The following is a 17,309-nucleotide window of genomic DNA, read 5'->3' as shown; positions in this document are numbered from 1 at the left end:
CTAGTTAGGTCTATTGAAAATTATGTTCTCAATACATTTCTCTTCATATTTTTGAAAATATTTCATAAAATAAACTCATTTTCTGATCTTTATATAAATAATGTCAAAGAGATTTGACACCCCAGGCTCATCTTTACCCACAAGTGGAGTAAAAGGAGTTAACATCCATCTCTTTATGGTTAAAGACACACAGAGTGTTAAACAGAGTATGTGATTTTGAAACAGTTAATGATTTATAATTATAATCAGAAAATAACCAAGTATAATTCTGATCAATCTAATGAATGAAAACTTAGCGTAACAACATCCCTTACAATCACAAATTTCAGTTTTTGACATGCCTGATTTTTTTCCACCCAGATTCCAGGAGCATTGTTATGACTGTGATGTATCCTTGACTCAGTGTGTGTGTGAGACAGAGAGAGAGAGAGTACAGTGGACAGAGTGTGTGTGCAAAAGAGTGAAATGTGACTCTGGCCCATCATCATGCATGATTCTGAACAAAACAAGTGATACTGAGTATACTGTGAGTCACAAACGTCGAGTCATGCAGAGAAAAAGTATTCCTGAGTTAAAAAGAGATCATGTTAGAATCATCCTACAACAACATTAAGACTGAATGAAAAGTAAAGTCTATTCATTTGTGACGAATAATGAAAGTGACTGAACTTTGCTTTAAATCATGTATTTGAAAGGCTGTAGAGAGAGAGCAGCATGGACTGATGTAGCTGTCATAGATGTCTCGTGGAGATCAAGGAGGGGAGGAGATAGAAGAAGAAACGCATAAACACCCCGTGCAGACGGAATAAGCTGTTCTTCCTCTAGTTTCAGTATCAGAAGATCTCGGATTGGGAATTCACAGTTTAAAATTACAGCAAAAAAACCAACAAAAACAAAAACCGCCAGCGGATAAAGTGCAATACTGTGGACTCACAAATTGCATTTATGTATTTTTGGGGCTTTTTTCTGCTTATTTTTTGTTGGATCATAACGTCAAAGCATTTGTCTGTTTCCTGCTGGATTGCAACTTCCAAGGATTTGGCTCCCTTCCAATTTGGATTTTATCGACACGGATGATGACGGATGTATCTGAAGGACTGCACCTGACCTACAAGGCCACCCAGGCAAGCACACCTTAAGAGGGAGCAGGATCGACATTCTGAGGACTATAAAGCTGGATAAGTCCATCCAAGCTATGCAGTGCCTACTGGATGATACTCATAGGATCAGAGACTCGGACTTTGCAAACGGGCTGTTCCAGGCTTTCGTGTATTGGGGATATTTAATGCTCAATATAATAGTTTTTTTTATTAGTAATATTAATATACAAACAAAATGCACCATATATTACACATTCAGAAAATAAACATTCCTTACATATTAGCAATTTTCATACATAGGAAAAAGAAAATATAAAGATGGGGTCACATAATTTAACAGATTATTAACTCACTAAATCAAAATCTTCCACAAAGGAAACAAAAAAGCAGCCTTTTTCTTTTTAACTAAGGTCAAAGATTTAACCAACAGGTTTAAGTCGTTTTTCCAGTGAGCTAGTGTTGGTTTGGTCTTGAAAAAACGACATTAATGTATAAAATGCTTGCACAAGATTAATAACACAGTAACACCATAATTAGCTTTCTTTTCTTTCAAAAACACTCCAAACATTATCATATTTAAGGTAAACAGGGTAATTTGAATCCCACTGGAATAAAGCCAGGTATGAAAATCCAACCAAAATATTTGTATAAAATTGCACAAAAAGAATAGATGGTCCAAATCCTCCTCTTCTGTTTCACAAAATACACAATTACCCGTTTCTATTTTGAATCTATCACTATTGTCGGGTAAATTTTATTTTTAATTGGACTTCTTTCCCTTTAGGAGGGATAGGGAAGGTAATATAATCAGTTCTTATTTTTTAAATTTCTTCCCTTTGGAAATCTTTTAATATGTAATTACATCTAAGTAAATTTGGAGAATAAAGACTCCTTAATGACAATCTTAGAAACTTATTATTGCATTTAACATCACAAAATCGAATACCATCTATATATAATTGCCTTAACTTGGGGGAGATGTCAGAATATATTATATCATTTACAACTATGTTTTTAAGTGACAATGGAATGGAATTTATAACCCGATTAAATTTACTTTTAGAACATTGGATATTAAACTTTTGGCAAAAATCTTGATGTCCTAGAACATGTCCTTCCTCTTCTACGAAATGGGCAATTGCCCAAACACCTTTTGATAACCAATCTTGAATAAAAATAGATTTTCTGTTCATCAGTATATATCTATTGTTCCAAATTGGGCTATTATGTGGAGTGAAATTATGTTTAAATAACATTTTCCAATAAAGAAGGACCTGTTTATGGAATTCAGAGAGTTTAACAGGTAGCTTAGTAAGCTCAATATAATAGTTAACGACAGAACGGTGTAGTTTTTGTGAATATGGTTCTGTCTTTCAGAACCTGAACGCATCAGTCTTTATCCGCGCCTGCGTGCGTCTGACGTCACTGGGAGTCTCGTTCTTCCTGCGGTTGGAGACCAGAGGGGCTATCTGAAAGCAAACGGAGCTAGCAGCGTTTCTTTATCTTTGCATAGTTTTAAAGACACTGTTGTTATAATCTAATTTCTGTGATCGTGTGATTGTAAGGGACCTTATTAACCGCCAAATTATCTCAGACGCCGTTTTCTCTTCGCCCCCGCCCGGAGAACAAGCTGGTACGTATCAAATACGTTAGCTATATTAGCTTCGCTGTGTGTTGAGAGGCCTTTAGAAACATGGCGTTTAAATTCGCCAGTTGGTAAGGAAACCAAATGTCAGAGAAGCTGCATTTACTCCTTTAATTTTTTATATATAAATATAATCTGCGTGTCCCTTCGGTTCTGTTGGCGTTAGTTATCATAAATGAGTTTATTTAACAATCAGGCGCAACAGCAGGCCTGTTATGGCGCACGTGTTAGTGCGCCAAAAAATTACTGTTAGCGGTAATAAATTCAGATCAAATGAAGAAGAATTGACGTTAAACACGAGCGGAGACGCACACCGACCCACACAGCGTGTACTACCCGGCTCAGAGGCTGCTCCAGCCTTCGGTGATCCGAAGCTTCAAACAAACCCGTGTCAACAAAAAACAAAAAGAGTGCGAGAGACTGATTTAATGATACACCTGTGACAGTCTGAGGCTTGAAACAGGTAGGACTAATAATCACTGCCAGTTTTTAACGCCTACCATTGCGTCGGAATATTTGGTTATTAGCAGCGAAAGCGAGACTATGAGAAAAGTTATAGTTGTCGAACCGTAACCACATCCTGCTGTTCAGGATCAGGGAGCTGTCGGCATAATTGTTTTTCTACTCCTACCATTTTAGTTATTTATTATTTTATTTTTATCTATTTATTTTAAGCCGTATACTAGTGTTTCTATTTTACCTAAATATTGTTGTATTTTTTTTATTTAGTTTGAAGTATTTTTAGATGTTTACCCTTTTAGATGTTTTTTGTAATTCTACAATTACTATTATTTTTAATTTAATTTGGTTTTACTTTGATCTTTACTTTTTCTACAGTACTTTATTCCAGACACATTTTTAAAATATTTATTCTTTTGATTTTTAACATTTTATATTTACCCTTAATTGCTTTTGCAGACTTTTATTTAAGCACAAAGCACAATTTAAAAACGTTAAACATGTCCTTCAAGCGCATTACAACAAAGCCAGAACATGGAAATGACATGACACACACTAAAGTTCTTTTAAAGCTCTTTTCTACTCTACATGAGCACTCAAAGCACTTTATACAGCAGTCATATCATAGTGCTTTCTATACATTCAGGCTCCAAATGCATTAGAGAGCAACTTGCAGATCAGTATCTTGACTGTACAGTCTGTATACAGAGCAGCCAGTGATCGGCCCAACTAACCTTCCTAATAGTAGATGACATGGTGAACCCTGTTCTTTTGAAATTGTGAGAGGTAATGGCTCAAACATGCCAGTGTGGTGGTCCTCGGACAGCTTTGCAGACAGTAGTCTGCACATTGTCTTGTTTGTGCTGCTGTTGGTCCATTAGTGACCCGTGAAGAAGAGCAGAGGTCCAACATTCAAAGAGCTGAAATGAAACCAAGTGTTAAGAACAATAAACGGTGTCCTCTGCTGCCACTGTTTGTGTTTCTTTATATATTTGTTGGTCTTCTGTCATTTGTGGGGACTCCACTGCTGCTCCCTTCCCTGTTCCAACCCACTTTTTAACCAATCAGCATTTGATCTATTTGCATTTGTATTGGTCGGTGTGCATAGAGTCTGCATACACGCGCTTCAAAGTTTAAATCATTTATTTTTAGATAATGTAGGTTCTAACACTGCCTTTTCAGATGCAGGGAAAACACCAGGTGGCTTTTTGAGACACTCATTCACATTAGTGTTGCAGTGTAGAGCTGGGCGATATGGCCTAAAATTCATATTGCGATATAATTTGAAGCATGTGTGGTAACGATATATATCGCGATATATTCTTTTCTTCTGTATAGCATGTTTTCCACACTATAAGGACTTAAAATCCTTTAATTTTCTCAAAAATCGAGTGTGCCTTATGTATGAATTCTGATTGTGCTTACTGACCTCGAACCGATTTTGGCTGCAGAAATCTGTTAAAAAATGTTTTAGTACAACTTTGGTAAGCAGCACTGCTTGATGGATTGTCAGAGCATTACGGCTGCCGTAGTGAGGAGCTTCGCGGAGTAATCTGGGTCCAAAACTCCGTCTGCTTCAGGTCCCAAAGTCAAACGAACACTAAGAGTTAAAAACTGTCTAAATTCTTTCATCTTTAATAAAATCATCAGCGTTGCTGCTTTAGCAGGTGTAACAATTAAGTTTAACATCCAGACATCCATGAAAACAGAATTTATTAAATTTAACGGAGTTAGAAGTTAACAGGAAGTTAGCTCGCTAGTTTCCACCTAAACATTTCATATCAGAGATTTTTGAAACACATTCAAACGTACAGCTCTGTTATCACTTCAAACATAAATGAAGACAGAAAACTAAACAGCAGTGGCGTTTGCAGGGTTACTGAAGTTGGGCTAGCTGGTATATAATGTTGTGCTACGTGATTGCTAGCGACACAGCTATGTTAGCATAACATTAGCACAGTGAAGCTGGAGGATGAACGCCAACTTTTTTTCCACTCGATAAAAGTTAACGTGAGGGATTCTGGTGGTCAGGGACAAATGCAATCGCATAGCAGGATGCTATACATGGGCCAAACTTCAGTCAGGAGAACAACTGAGATTATTCATCCACAATACGAGGTTAGTTATTAATATACTGCAACAACATGGGAACAGAGCAGCTGCGAGAGAATTCAGCATTAATGAATCAATGTTACGGAAGTGGAGGAAGCGCAGTTTTTGGCTTTCCCCATATTTCAAAAGTGCTTCACCTCTTTGTTATGACTGTCGCCCACCATAATTTGCAGAAGATAATGGTTGTAGCCGCTGCAACGCTTTCGACCAAAACAGGCGCAGCTTGATGACATCATCAACATGTGCTATCACGATAGAGCGGTATAGTCAAAATCTCTGTCGTTGGCCAAATTTATATCGTTTCTATCGCCCACCCCTATTGCAGTGAGTCTTTTTTTTTTCTTTTTAATCTTCAGGTCGTCTCCTTTCTTGAGCTCCATATTTGTTATTCAGTGTTCACTTGGACCTCACCAGCACATCAGGTCCTTTCAATGATCCTGATTGTTGTTTGTGTTTTTTCTACTTATGTTTATTACGTTTTACTGCAGCTGATATCTGATGTTTAATCACTTGCTTCACGTCTTCAGAGCCATGTACAATGGGATTGGCCTGACGACTCCGCGCGGGAGTGGCACCAATGGCTACGTGCAGCGCAACCTATCGAGTCTGCGGGTCAAGCGGCCGCGGGACGAGCGTGGCGGCGAGCGGGATGAGAAGGACCGGGAGAGGCTGGAGAGCCAGCTCAACAGGCAGCCCAATGCCGACATCCTGGAGCACCAGCGGAAGAGGCAGCTGGAGGTGAAGTGTGCTGAGCTGCAGGACATGATGGAGGAGCAAGGGTAAATATGGTTATTGAACTCAAAATGAATCTCTTTATCTAAGCTGCTGTGTGTTTGAAGGTCTCTGCTTCTTGAATCGTGAGGATTTCCAGCTTATTCTTAACTGAGTTTTTTTTTCCTCTCTCTCTCACAAAAATATTGAACCGTGTCTTTAGAAATATGTAATCAGTCCACCCAGATTGCTTCAGTGGGAGGAAGAAAGTACTGGTAGTGCAGCATGCTGTTACACCGACTTCTGCATATTGCTAAATCTTCTTTGTGTGAACGCTCAGGTATTCTGCTGAGGAGATCGAGGAGAAGGTGAACAGTTTCCGCATGATGCTGCAGGAGAAGGAGGAGCCTGCACCCGCCTCCACCGAGAGACCAACGTAAGCATTTATGTCCTCATTAATAACAAAAGAAATCACAAATTGATTCCTTGAAGCAACTTTGGTTGCCTGTTTTCTTTTATTGGTTTCAAGAAACATATTTTTCTATAAACCAGCACCCGGCCTCGTACTTGCTGACCTCATATACAGTTTGCACGGAGGATAATCACACCTGTCAGTTTGTTATTTCTTTTACTTACCGTGAGCTCATTTGACAGCAAGAGGGTTGCAGCGGAAGGAATAAGGCTAAAATTGTCTTGTGTCCATTAATTTAAAAGAACGTCCAGTTAATTACATTTGTAAAATCCTGCCATGTCTTAATATTAGAGCTACAGTGTGATGTTCAGGGGCACCAGCTCATTATTTACAGAATTTACAGGAAGCTTGGTCTGCACGTGCTACCCAGGTGCCTAAACTGTGGAAAACAGCATGACAGAAACTTCTAATCCTTCAGAGCGTGTTGGTGGGTTTTTACGGTTTCTTCTCAGGGTGACAGAGACACATGCCCTCGCTGCAGCCAACCAGCAGAAGAATGACCGCCTTCGCGCTGCTTTTGGCATCGCCAGCGATTACGTGGACGGATCATCCTTCCACGCTGACCGCAAGGAGAAAGAGAAGGAAAAGAGGGAGCAGGAACGACTGGAGAGGGAGAGGCAACAGCAACAGAAATACACGTGAGGAGGACATAAAAACACCTTCAGAGCCTGAGTGCACATCAAATTAATTATTAATTAATGTTTTGATTATTATTTAGAGTCTGGTTTGTTTGTTTTTTTTCTCTCTCAGGTTGCTGGAAGATTCAGATGAATCAGATTCTCCTCCAAAGAAGCGCAGTCGCAAGAAGAAAAAGAAAAACAAGAGCAGAGACAGGTGAGACGATAAATGAGGGGAAAGCAGAAAAGGTTTTGGCTGCTGAGCGGTGGTCTGATGGTTTTATTTCTTCTCCAAGCAGCTCAGAGAGTCCCTCCCCATCACCTCGCAGAGAGAAGAAGAAATCTAAAAAGAAGAAGAAGAAACGGTATTACACCACTGGGGCTGCCACAAACGATTATTTTGATAGTCGACTAGTCACCGATTATATTTGCGATTAGTCACTAATCAGATCATCATCCATTGGACGTAAAACTACAGCTTATTGCACCAGCAGCATCTGCTCTTATATAACTATCATTAGCTTACAGCTTTAAGTGTTTAAGGTCTGTGCTAACTAAAAATAAAGACAAGATGATAGTTTATTAAATTTTAATGAAGTTTGCAGATTGTTTCGGTGAAGTTTAATAAACTCCTTGCTATCTAAAATATAACAGGACACCGGAGTAAATTCTCCAGCATCTCACACTTCTGATAATCAGCTGTCTGCTTGACGTTTATTCAGCTGTGTAAAAACTATAACTTTAATCTCAGCCAAACCGATTTACTCAGGAACAAATAAAATACTGAAAAAAGCCAAACAACAACATTTTAAGTTATCTAAGTGACTCATATATCATGTTTAACCTGAGTAGCGAAAGACGGTGGTGGGTTTGAAAACGATTAGCCGGGAGTCCGGTGTTCTCACGGCTCTAGTTAGCCTAGCCCCCGGCTAGCTATCGAGCTAGTGGGTAACAGATGTCTCCGAAAACGTCGGAGCGCTTTTGAAAATATGTGGTGTCCTGATAAACTGAGCAGATATTTGAGGTTTACACAGCTACATTCTCGCCTGAAAATATGTTAAACGTTTATTTTGTGACCCAGAAAGAATAATAAGAGTAATATTAAAACTAACTAGCTGCCGCCATTGTTGGAAACTGAGCTGGGCCGCGCTATGAATTCTGGGACACAGCTTCTTCTTCTTCGGGTTTAACGGCAGCTGGCATCCTTGTACATGCAGTGCTGCCATCTTCTGTTTCAGTCCGTTATTACACTCTTAAATCCTGCTACTTATTCCTGCGTCTTTTGTGATCTTACAAAGCTTCAAACGACGCGTCGACTATTAAATCAGTCGTCGACTGTAATCGTGACAGCCCTATACACCACCATTTATTTTTTTTCATTCATATTCATTTATATCATACAGACTGTCACTGTTAACCTGAAAATCTGTTTTTCAGAGAGGTGTCAGAGGAGGAAGAAGACAGGTAGGTGTTTATCAGACTCTTGTACTTGACAGCCAATCGGCAGCGTTTGATTTTGTCGCTGTTTAAACAGCGTTGTGTCTAACTTTGTCCTTCGCCCTCTTTAAAGTTCGTCAGAGGAAAAAGAGATGGTGTCGAAGAAAAACAGAAAAAAGAGTGAAAGCGCGAGTCCTCCAAAAGCAAAGCCAGGACGAGGCAGGAGCGCTTCCTCCAGCTCTGCTCACAGGTATGACATCAAACAGGAGACATGCAGGGCCAGCTTTGAGGAACTGGCTGTTCATAATTAACCTTACAGTGCCGTTCGTACTCAGTTTGACACCACTTATCTTCCCTACTGTACCATTTGAGGGAGTTTTTCTAAGTTTTTCTCATTTTATCTTCGTTTTTGTCTTTTGAGAAAAACAAAAGCTTCGTTATTGTATTTGGTAAAATCGTGTCCTACTGGATCTAACCAACAAGGAATAGCTTTGTTTCATGTCACTCTGACCTCGACCCAATATGTGACATTCATGTTTTTAATTCCTAGTCATAAGGTCATGATCTCTTTTCCTTTTGACTTGATTCTGCTTCATGGATCATCACGAAGTATTGTTCTACATGACTACAGACTGAAAAACAGATAAAAGGAACAGATGGGGGGAGATCACGTTTTTTGCTTATAGTTTCTCAGAAATGTGAGGATGTGAAGGCTTTTTTTGCCACGTCACAGTAAACTGGATAGAAAGTTTTACAGACAAAGCAATACATCAGTGAATCCCTTAACTTTAAAAACAGCTTTGACATTTTGGATCAAATTGTTAATTATTAAATCCCCTCCCCCTTACATTAGCAGCAGCCCATCTCCGGCGCCACCAAGATCACGCCAACAGGACCAGACTGGAAGAAACGTTGTTGAAGGTAGAAAAGGCAGTTCTCCAGACAGGAGGAGACGAGGCCATGAGGAGCAGAGCCCAGAACAGGGCGAACGGGTAAGGCTGAGCGTGTGTGGTCACTAATACTATTTAAATATTGATCGACACCTTAAAGTGACAGAAACGCTATTTCATGTCCTCTAGAAGAGGCCCAATCTTCAGAGGGAAAAAGAGCGACCAAGCGAGATGGAGAGGACCTCCAGGAGACACAACTACTCATCCCCTTCTCCCCCACCACAGCTGGCAAAAGCCACAGAGAGAGGAAGGAGGTCCAGGAGCAAGCAGAAGGAGAGTGAGAAAGGGAGGCGCTCAAGAAGCAGAGAAGTGGAGAAAAGAAGGCGTTCCCAGAGTGTGGAGATCATGGAGAAGAGGAGGCGCTCGAGGAGTGTAGAGATGGAGAAGAGGAGGCGCTCGAGGAGTGTAGAGATGGAGAAGAGGAGGCGCTCGAGGAGTGTAGAGATGGAGAAGAGGAGGCGCTCGAGGAGTGTAGAGATGGAGAAGAGGAGGCGCTCAAGAAGCTTAGAAAATGAGAGGGAAAGATCACGACGTTCAAGAAGCAAGGAGAAGGAGAGAAATAGGCACTCCAGAAGCAGAGACATACAGAGGGGGAGACGATCAAGGAGTCGGGACATGGAAAGGAACAGAGGGCAGCATTTAAGAATAAGAGACACGGAGAGGGTAAGGAGATCGAGGAGTCGAGAGATGGAAAGGGGGAGACGATCAAGGAGCAGAGAAAATGAGGGGGAGAGAAGTAAGCGCTCCAGAAGCAGAGACATGGAGAGGGGAAGAACAGCAAGTCCAGAGATGGAGAGAGGGAGGCGTTCAAGGAGCAGAGAACAGCGGGACAAAGGAAAGGAGAGCATCCCTCAGAGGACAAGACATGACTCCTCCTCATCCCCTTCCCCTTCCCCTCTGAAACAGGAAACAAGGATGGAAAGGAGCAAAGACGGAATTAAACTGGACAAAAAGTCAAGACATGACTCCTCCTCCACGCCTTCGCCTCCCCCTGAAAAAGAGAGAATAAGGAGGGAGAGGAGTAGAGAGAGGGAGCGCAGAACTAATGATCTGCAGTCAGCAGTGCCAAACGAAAGGGACAACAGGAAGGATGCAAGGAGACTTGCGAGAGAGACGCCTCCTCGCCAGCAGAGAAATGACAGGAAGAGGGACGGACAACCATCCCGTGGCTCCTTGTCACCTGCTTCCCACTCACCTGTCACCAATGGACGTCAGAGGGAAAAGGAGAACGACAGGAGAGGAGAAACAGACAGGGAGAGCAACAAGGAGAAGGACCGGCATCTGAACAAGCAGAGGGAAGAAGACAGAGTCCAGGAAGGCAAGAGGAAGCGGGACGAGGTTCGATTGTCCTCAGAAATCAGGCGAGATGAATCAAGGCCTGCCGAGAAGGCGGTGAGTGAAAGACCGGAGGCGAGGGAGAAGCCTGCTGAGAAACGGGAGAGCAGTAGCAGCAGCAGCAGCAGTAGTAGTAGCGGCAGCAATAGCAGCAGCGACAGTGACAGTGATAGCTCCTCATCTTCTTCATCATCTTCCTCCTCCTCCTCGTCCTCATCCTCTGAAGATGAAGGCAAGTCAAAAAAGGCTGGATCCCCACAGAGGGAGAAGGACAGCCTAGGAAAAGCTGCACTGTCCGCCATCGGGATTGCAGTCCAGAGACATTTAGCCAACGGTAAACAGCAAAGCTCGGCCTCTGAGCACGACACACCCAAAAGCTCCCAGAGGGAGCGAGGAGGAGGAGCAGGGGGAAGAGATGCACCCGAGAGGGAAAGACTGCCTCAAAGAGCTCCGACAGAGGAGTGCTCACGCCGCACCAAAGGCCAGGAACGCTACAGCCCCACACAGATGGACAGTCCCAGCCCACCTCCTTCCCCACCCAGCAGAGCAGGCACCAGAGCAGGCAGGAGATATTCTCCCTCTGAGGCTGATGGTGGGAGGGGGAGAGCAGAGGTAAAGACTGGGGAAAAGGAGAGAGGGAGGGACAAAGACACAACCAGGGGAGCCACAAGGTCTAGCCCCTTTGCCCGGAGGTCACGCTCTCCACCCCAGAGGAAAGCTACCGTCTCACCCCCCCGTCGCACTCCACCCAGGCAGTATCAGGACCCCCCAGCCCGGTCCAGAAGAGTTTCTCCACCTCCTCCAGCCTGGTCAGACCGAGACAGGCAGAGGCAGAGGGACAGAGACCGGGAGAGGGAGCGAGATAGGATCATCAGGAGGACCAGGTCCAGAAGTCCAAGGAGACGTAGCAGGTCCACTTCAAGAGGTCTAAGAAGACGAAGCCCCCCCAACAGGTAAGAGATAAGCCTACATGTAAGTGTGCAGGGTCTGCAGGGCAGCGTTGTCATGAGGCAACATCCATATTCTCTCACGTTAATGAACAGCCTCACAGGGACGTCATCATCTTATGTTTTATTTTATTTTTTTCTGTGACTGTGCTTGAGCTTGTCTAAGAGCAGTACACGGCTACAGCACGCACCAAATCCTAAGAGTTCCAGTCGTCGGCAACAGAAGGGAAAATTGTACGAAGTAAATCTTGAGTAGGTAACAGATCACATGATGAATATTTAGGGGACAAATTTACAACCACAGTTCCCCAATAGTTGGGACGCTGAATAAAATGTAATTAAAACAGAATCCAATGATGTGCAAATATCAAACTCTTTCACAATCGAACAAATATCAAATGCTTAAGCTGTGGACATGTGATGGCAGCTGCATGTCTCTGTCAGTCAGTGTTTTCCAAAGATGCACTAATCTTTGGAAAACACAGAGATCACTAATGTGAAACTAATGTTTCTTTCAGTCGTCTTCTTTCCTAATATTAGTCAGTTTGCAGTGCTGGTGATCAGGTGGTGGGGGGGGGGGGGGGATGGTGGACAGAGCTGGCACACCTAAACCTTTAAGTGAGGGTGTGTTGGAAACACGAGGCAGAGGCCTGGGTCTATGAGCTCTTCAAGGGTGGGTGCTGCAGGAGCTGCGATGATGGTTGTTCCCTGTTGCGGTAGTAATCCACGATACCAGATGGTGAGCACTGGAGGTGAAGAGATCCATCAAGCTAATGCAGTCCTGTTGGACTTCGTTAGCCTGGGGTGAGGTCACTGAGGCAGCTAACAACTCCTTGGTTTCTGGTCCTCTGGGGTGTGTAAAGTTTTCCCCTGAGTTCCTGAAAGCTCTGGATGTTGCAGGGCTGTCCTGGTTGACATGCCTCTACAAAGTCACATTTTGGGTGGTGTCTCTGGATTGCCATGTGGGCGTAGCCAGCTGGCAGGAGGCCTCCAGTTTGGCCTCAGATTCTCAACTCTGGTTTTTGCAGATGATGCTGTTAGGCTGGCTTCAGCTCACCTCCAGCTCGCGTTGCAGCAGTTCACAGCTAAGTGTAAGTGAGGATGTCTCCTGGGCGAGGTGTTTTAGGCATGTCCTGTCAGACGAAGGCCCTGGGGCAGACCCAGACCACGCTGGAGAGATTACCTCTGTCTGCTGGCCTAAAAACACCTCGGTCCTGTCCTGATGTATGAACTTCAGATCAGCCCCCTCTAATATTAATTAGGGTTCTGAACTCTTGTATGTACTAACGTGTCATTATAAATAAAAACTTAGTTTACTTCAGATGGAAGTTTATAATCTGACATCATTGTGTGTATTGTGGGCGGCGATCCAATGATGATTTCTGCCATGCTGACTGTGCAGAGTAACAGAGTAAAGTCAAATCTCTCCCCCCCAGGCCTCGGCGGTCTCCGTCTCCACAGCGGCGAAGAAGGACAAGTCGCTCGCTCTCACGTGAAAGAGAAAGGGAGAGAGAACGTGAGAGGGTCAGGAGGAGGGAGCTCGAGCAGGAGCGAGTAAGGGAGAAGGAGAAAGAAAGCCTGCAGCCAAAGGATGTTCCCCAACCCCGCAGGTCTTCTTCCTCGTCATCATCTTCTTCCAGCTCCTCTTCTTCCTCTGCGTCCTCACAGTCACCGCCGCCAGAGAGGAAAGACAGCAGAGGACCATCAGAGAGGGACAGGAGAGCAGATCAGCAGGACGAGAGGAGGGAGCAGAAAAGCCGCCCCTCTGCCTCACAGGGCGCTTCTAGAGACTCTTCTCATGCTCCACCCTCAGGTGGGAGAGGCTCACAGTCCGATTCTCGCCGCTCTGAAGTGACCCCGCAAAGATCTCTGGGGAGCAGCCAACCAGACGGCAAGCAGCCGCACCGGGGTCAAAGTGGAAAGCGGTCGCCGCCAGCCAGCCGCCAGCCACCTGAACGAACGGGCAGAAGCGAGAGCGCTGTAAACGGGAAGGAGGCAGAGATGAAGAGCAGCAGCTCCAGCTCCTCTTCATCTTCTTCCTCCTCTTCATCATCATCCTCCTCCTCATCATCATCTTCGTCCTCTTCAGACAGCTCAGATTCTGAAGCCGAGCAGGAGAACGGGTGAGCAGACTGATAATCTGAGCTGACGGTGGAGTTCACTGTGTCCGTCACACCATTAATGAACTAAGACTGTTTTCTCTCCAACAGGAAGGCAGCCAAAGCTAAGAGCTCTGCTTCCTCTTCCTCTGACAACGAGAAGGAAGCAAAGAAGAGAAGGTAAGAAGGGAGGACCACACAAACACTGTTTAATACCTTCACCACAGCAACGACACGTTTATGCTGTTGCTTGAAGTGAAAGTCTCCGGATAGATGGAAAGAAAGAAACACTCAGGAGTAGAACACGTGGAAACAGGAAGTTGCAAAATAGTTTGTTGTTGTTTGTTTTTAATTATCAGTTGTGACATCGCTTTGGGCAACAGTGGCGAGCTGGCAGCTAGCTTAAAGATTTCATGAAAAACATCTCAGTGGTCCTGTAAAATGTCTGTGAAGGTTCTCAGTCATCCAGGTCACCGTAGTCAAAGGAGCTTGCAAAGAAAAGCGTCTGGACTTCTTTAAGTTGCTTGAAGACATTTCACCTCTCATCCGAGAAGCTGCTTCAGTTGAAGAAGCTGCTTCAGTTGAAGAAGCTGCTTCAGTTGAAGAAGCTGCTTCAGTTGAAGAAGCTGCTTCAGTTGAAGAAGCTGCTTCAGTTGAAGAAGCTGCTTCAGTTGAAGAAAGCTTCTCGGATGAGAGGTGAAACGTCTTCAAGCAACTTAAAGAAGTCCAGACGCTTTTCTTTGCAAGCTCCTTTGGTCCTGTAAAATGTTAAACTGCATTAACAGGCAGATAAAATGAACTGTTGCCCAATGAATGTTTTTTTTGTCCTGTGTAGTCACCACTTCTCTGGAAGTTATTGTTATCATACTCGCTGAGCCGTTAGGCGAGTACCGGCCTGCTTCAGCTTTAATGGTTACAGTGATGTTTGATTATACCGAGGTTGCAGCGCAGTAGTCTGATGACAGATTTGTGTTTTGCTCGCAGCCCCATCAGGCCTCAGCGGGTGCCGGCTGATTCGCTGAGAGATTCTCGCTCCCTCAGTTACTCTCCTCCCCGACACGTGAGACCAGTGGCGTCCTCACCGAGCCGCAGGTCTGTAACCACCCGGGACATTTGAACTTGACATAGAGCGACAGCAGCCTATGGTGTCGTTTATTCGTTTTGGTTGGTTTTACAGAATTAGAAAAATTTGTGGAGTAAGTTGTAAATGTATTTTTTAAATGATGCTGAATCTAAAATATATTGAGAGCCTGCTGTGATTACATGTCCTGATTGCTTCAGCAGGCTTATATCTGAATACAATTATTAAAAAATAAACAGGTTGTGTTTAGTGCTGTTTAGTGAGATGTGCAGCAGTAAGTGATGCAGGGCGAGAAGACCAGGAGATTTGCTAGACGTGGAGACCAAACTTTGAAGCCCTTTGAAACCCTTTGGCGGGCGGTTTCAGACCCCCGGGCCACGTGTTTGACACACCTGCCATAAACTGTAAAACAAATAGGAATGAACACATCACCACTTCCTGTCAGGGTACAAAAATGAAGATGGAACATCTCAAATTAACCTCCCTGTTCATATATGCAGATATATCTGCAGAAGCTGGTGCTTTTTGTATCTAATGCACCTGTTTCACATTAGCTGTGTGCTGTTGTGAAACGATTTTGTATGAATAAAGGTTAAAGTGGAGTAGTAGTGGAAAAAGGTCTGGAAATGACTTGTTTTTTCTTAAACTCTTTGCTGGTAGAAGCAGCAACAGACGGTCACCGAACCAATCATCGAGCAGCAGACGAAGGAAGTGAGCCGACAGCAGACGCCTCCCTTCTTCTTCTGTGGTGTTTGAACTGGACTACAACACAAATGCCAGAGCCAGCAGATCTGCGTCGCCGGGAGGTCTCCAGTGTTAGTGGGGTTTTTTGTTTTTTTTTTTAAGCAGCGATGGCTCGAGGCTGGCGTGTACGTCTCTTTTTATGAGCTCAGTAAAAAGTTCACCCAGTTAAGTAAAGCGTAACTCTAGCACTGTTCCTCTGTACCTGTACTCTGTGTTGCGTTTCACCTGTAGATATGAGCTGTCTGTATTTTGGTTATCATGTGAGTTCCATTTAATGTGAGCGGAAAATGAAACGTGGTTAATTTCTTTGTTGCAAATGATTAATAACAATAATAAAAGGCAATTGTACATTTTATTTGTCTGGGAGTTTTCTGTTGCTGTGCTTTGTGTCACACTTTAAAGGTACTTTTGTTGTTTTTCTGCAATTTGTGACTTCAACTTTAACCAGGTTTGAGCAGCGGGTGTGTTGCTGTTCTTTTAACTTTTAACACCATTTTCTCAACAGGCTTCTGCTGGAAATACGAATGTTTAACAGCTCACTCGGTCCAATAACGGTCACATCGACTCACTGCGTATGAGAAGTACAACTGAGCATTATTTCAACTTGCATTTCTTAACAGTAAAAAGATGTTTTGAAACTTCCTAGCAGTCACGTTCTGTTAACGCCGAGTGTCAAAGAGGAAATGCACCTTTAAGTAGCAGTAATCAAGGTTTTGTTGTAGTGCAGAGAATTACTTCAGTTTGCTTCTTTTGACTGAACAATTTCAGTTTTTGTCCTCTTATTCAGAAAATGTAACAAGCAATTTTCATACATTAATCCTAGTTTTTAATTTCCTAACACTAAATCTAAGTCTTTCAATGTAAAAGTATTTGTACTGTAGTAACAGATTTAATTTAAAAAAAAATGATGCAGTGCACGTTTATTTTTATGGTGTAAACATACGGTCATAATTGCTCAGTTTTCACCACAATTGTTCTATAAAAAGCCACAAAAGTCTTTTTATACATTTATCATGAACAAAAACAGGAGCTGAGCAGTTGTTGCCTAACAATCTGTTTTCCTGAAAAAAAAAAAAAGTCCTGTTCATTCAGTTGAGTTTCACTTCATGTTTCCTTCTTGTTGCCCACGCCCCAGCGTTTGAGAACCGCTACACCACAGTTTAATAATGATGGTAACTGTAAGTGTCTTTGAGCAGGTAGGTTGTATAATTAGCCCAGGTTTTCCTGGAAAAACCAGTGACTCATTTTATGAATGCAGTAATTTTAAAAACGACAATCAAGGCCGCTTTCTGCCCGCTGTGCGCAGATGATTCACCAGAGGAGCAATAAAGCACCAAATGCAACACGACGTGTTCACACATTTTTACGTTTCTCACATGGTGACAGCAGACCAGCCTCTGGCTCCAAAACATGAGCTCAGCTGAATCTGCAAGTTACTGAAAATTACAAGTGTGGAAAAAAAAACGTTTAACACAAAGTATTAAGTGAGTAACAAGTGTAACGTTACAAAATAAAAGCTTGGAGCTCTGAATTTCAAAATAAAGAGTTTTGCAACAGGATACTGTTACAAATCATTTACAGATATAGGGTCACATGTATG

The 17,309-nt window shown here is 43.1% G+C and overlaps 1 protein-coding gene across 4 annotated transcripts; it reads left to right on the top strand.

Annotated features, from left to right (window-relative positions):
• The first annotated feature begins 2,519 nt into the window (after positions 1-2,519).
• Positions 2,520-16,064, top strand: srrm2 (serine/arginine repetitive matrix 2). 4 transcript variants are annotated; one of them, XM_085272230.1, is made up of 14 exons: positions 2,520-2,733; positions 5,844-6,095; positions 6,368-6,463; positions 6,952-7,137; positions 7,250-7,333; positions 7,416-7,481; positions 8,554-8,580; positions 8,687-8,803; positions 9,410-9,545; positions 9,633-11,791; positions 13,222-13,908; positions 13,996-14,064; positions 14,869-14,976; positions 15,626-16,064. In XM_085272230.1, exons 2-14 carry the CDS (start codon positions 5,848-5,850, stop codon positions 15,678-15,680), a joined length of 4,038 nt encoding a protein of 1,345 aa, XP_085128356.1. In that variant the 5' UTR covers positions 2,520-2,733; positions 5,844-5,847; the 3' UTR covers positions 15,681-16,064. The 4 variants fall into 4 exon arrangements, with proteins under 4 accessions (XP_085128356.1, XP_085128354.1, XP_085128355.1 ...); XM_085272228.1 differs by having other exon boundaries at positions 9,407-9,545; XM_085272229.1 differs by having other exon boundaries at positions 7,413-7,481.
• The last annotated feature ends 1,245 nt before the right edge of the window (positions 16,065-17,309 follow it).

The sequence above is a fragment of the Mchenga conophoros genome, linkage group LG4 (genome assembly GCF_057382185.1).
Source record: "Mchenga conophoros isolate Kocher_MC1m ecotype Shallow Benthic linkage group LG4, M_conophoros_male_GT1.1, whole genome shotgun sequence".
NCBI lineage: Eukaryota > Metazoa > Chordata > Actinopteri > Cichliformes > Cichlidae > Mchenga > Mchenga conophoros.
Note: the sequence above shows the minus strand (reverse complement) of the source record. Positions and strands in the feature narration are given on the sequence as shown.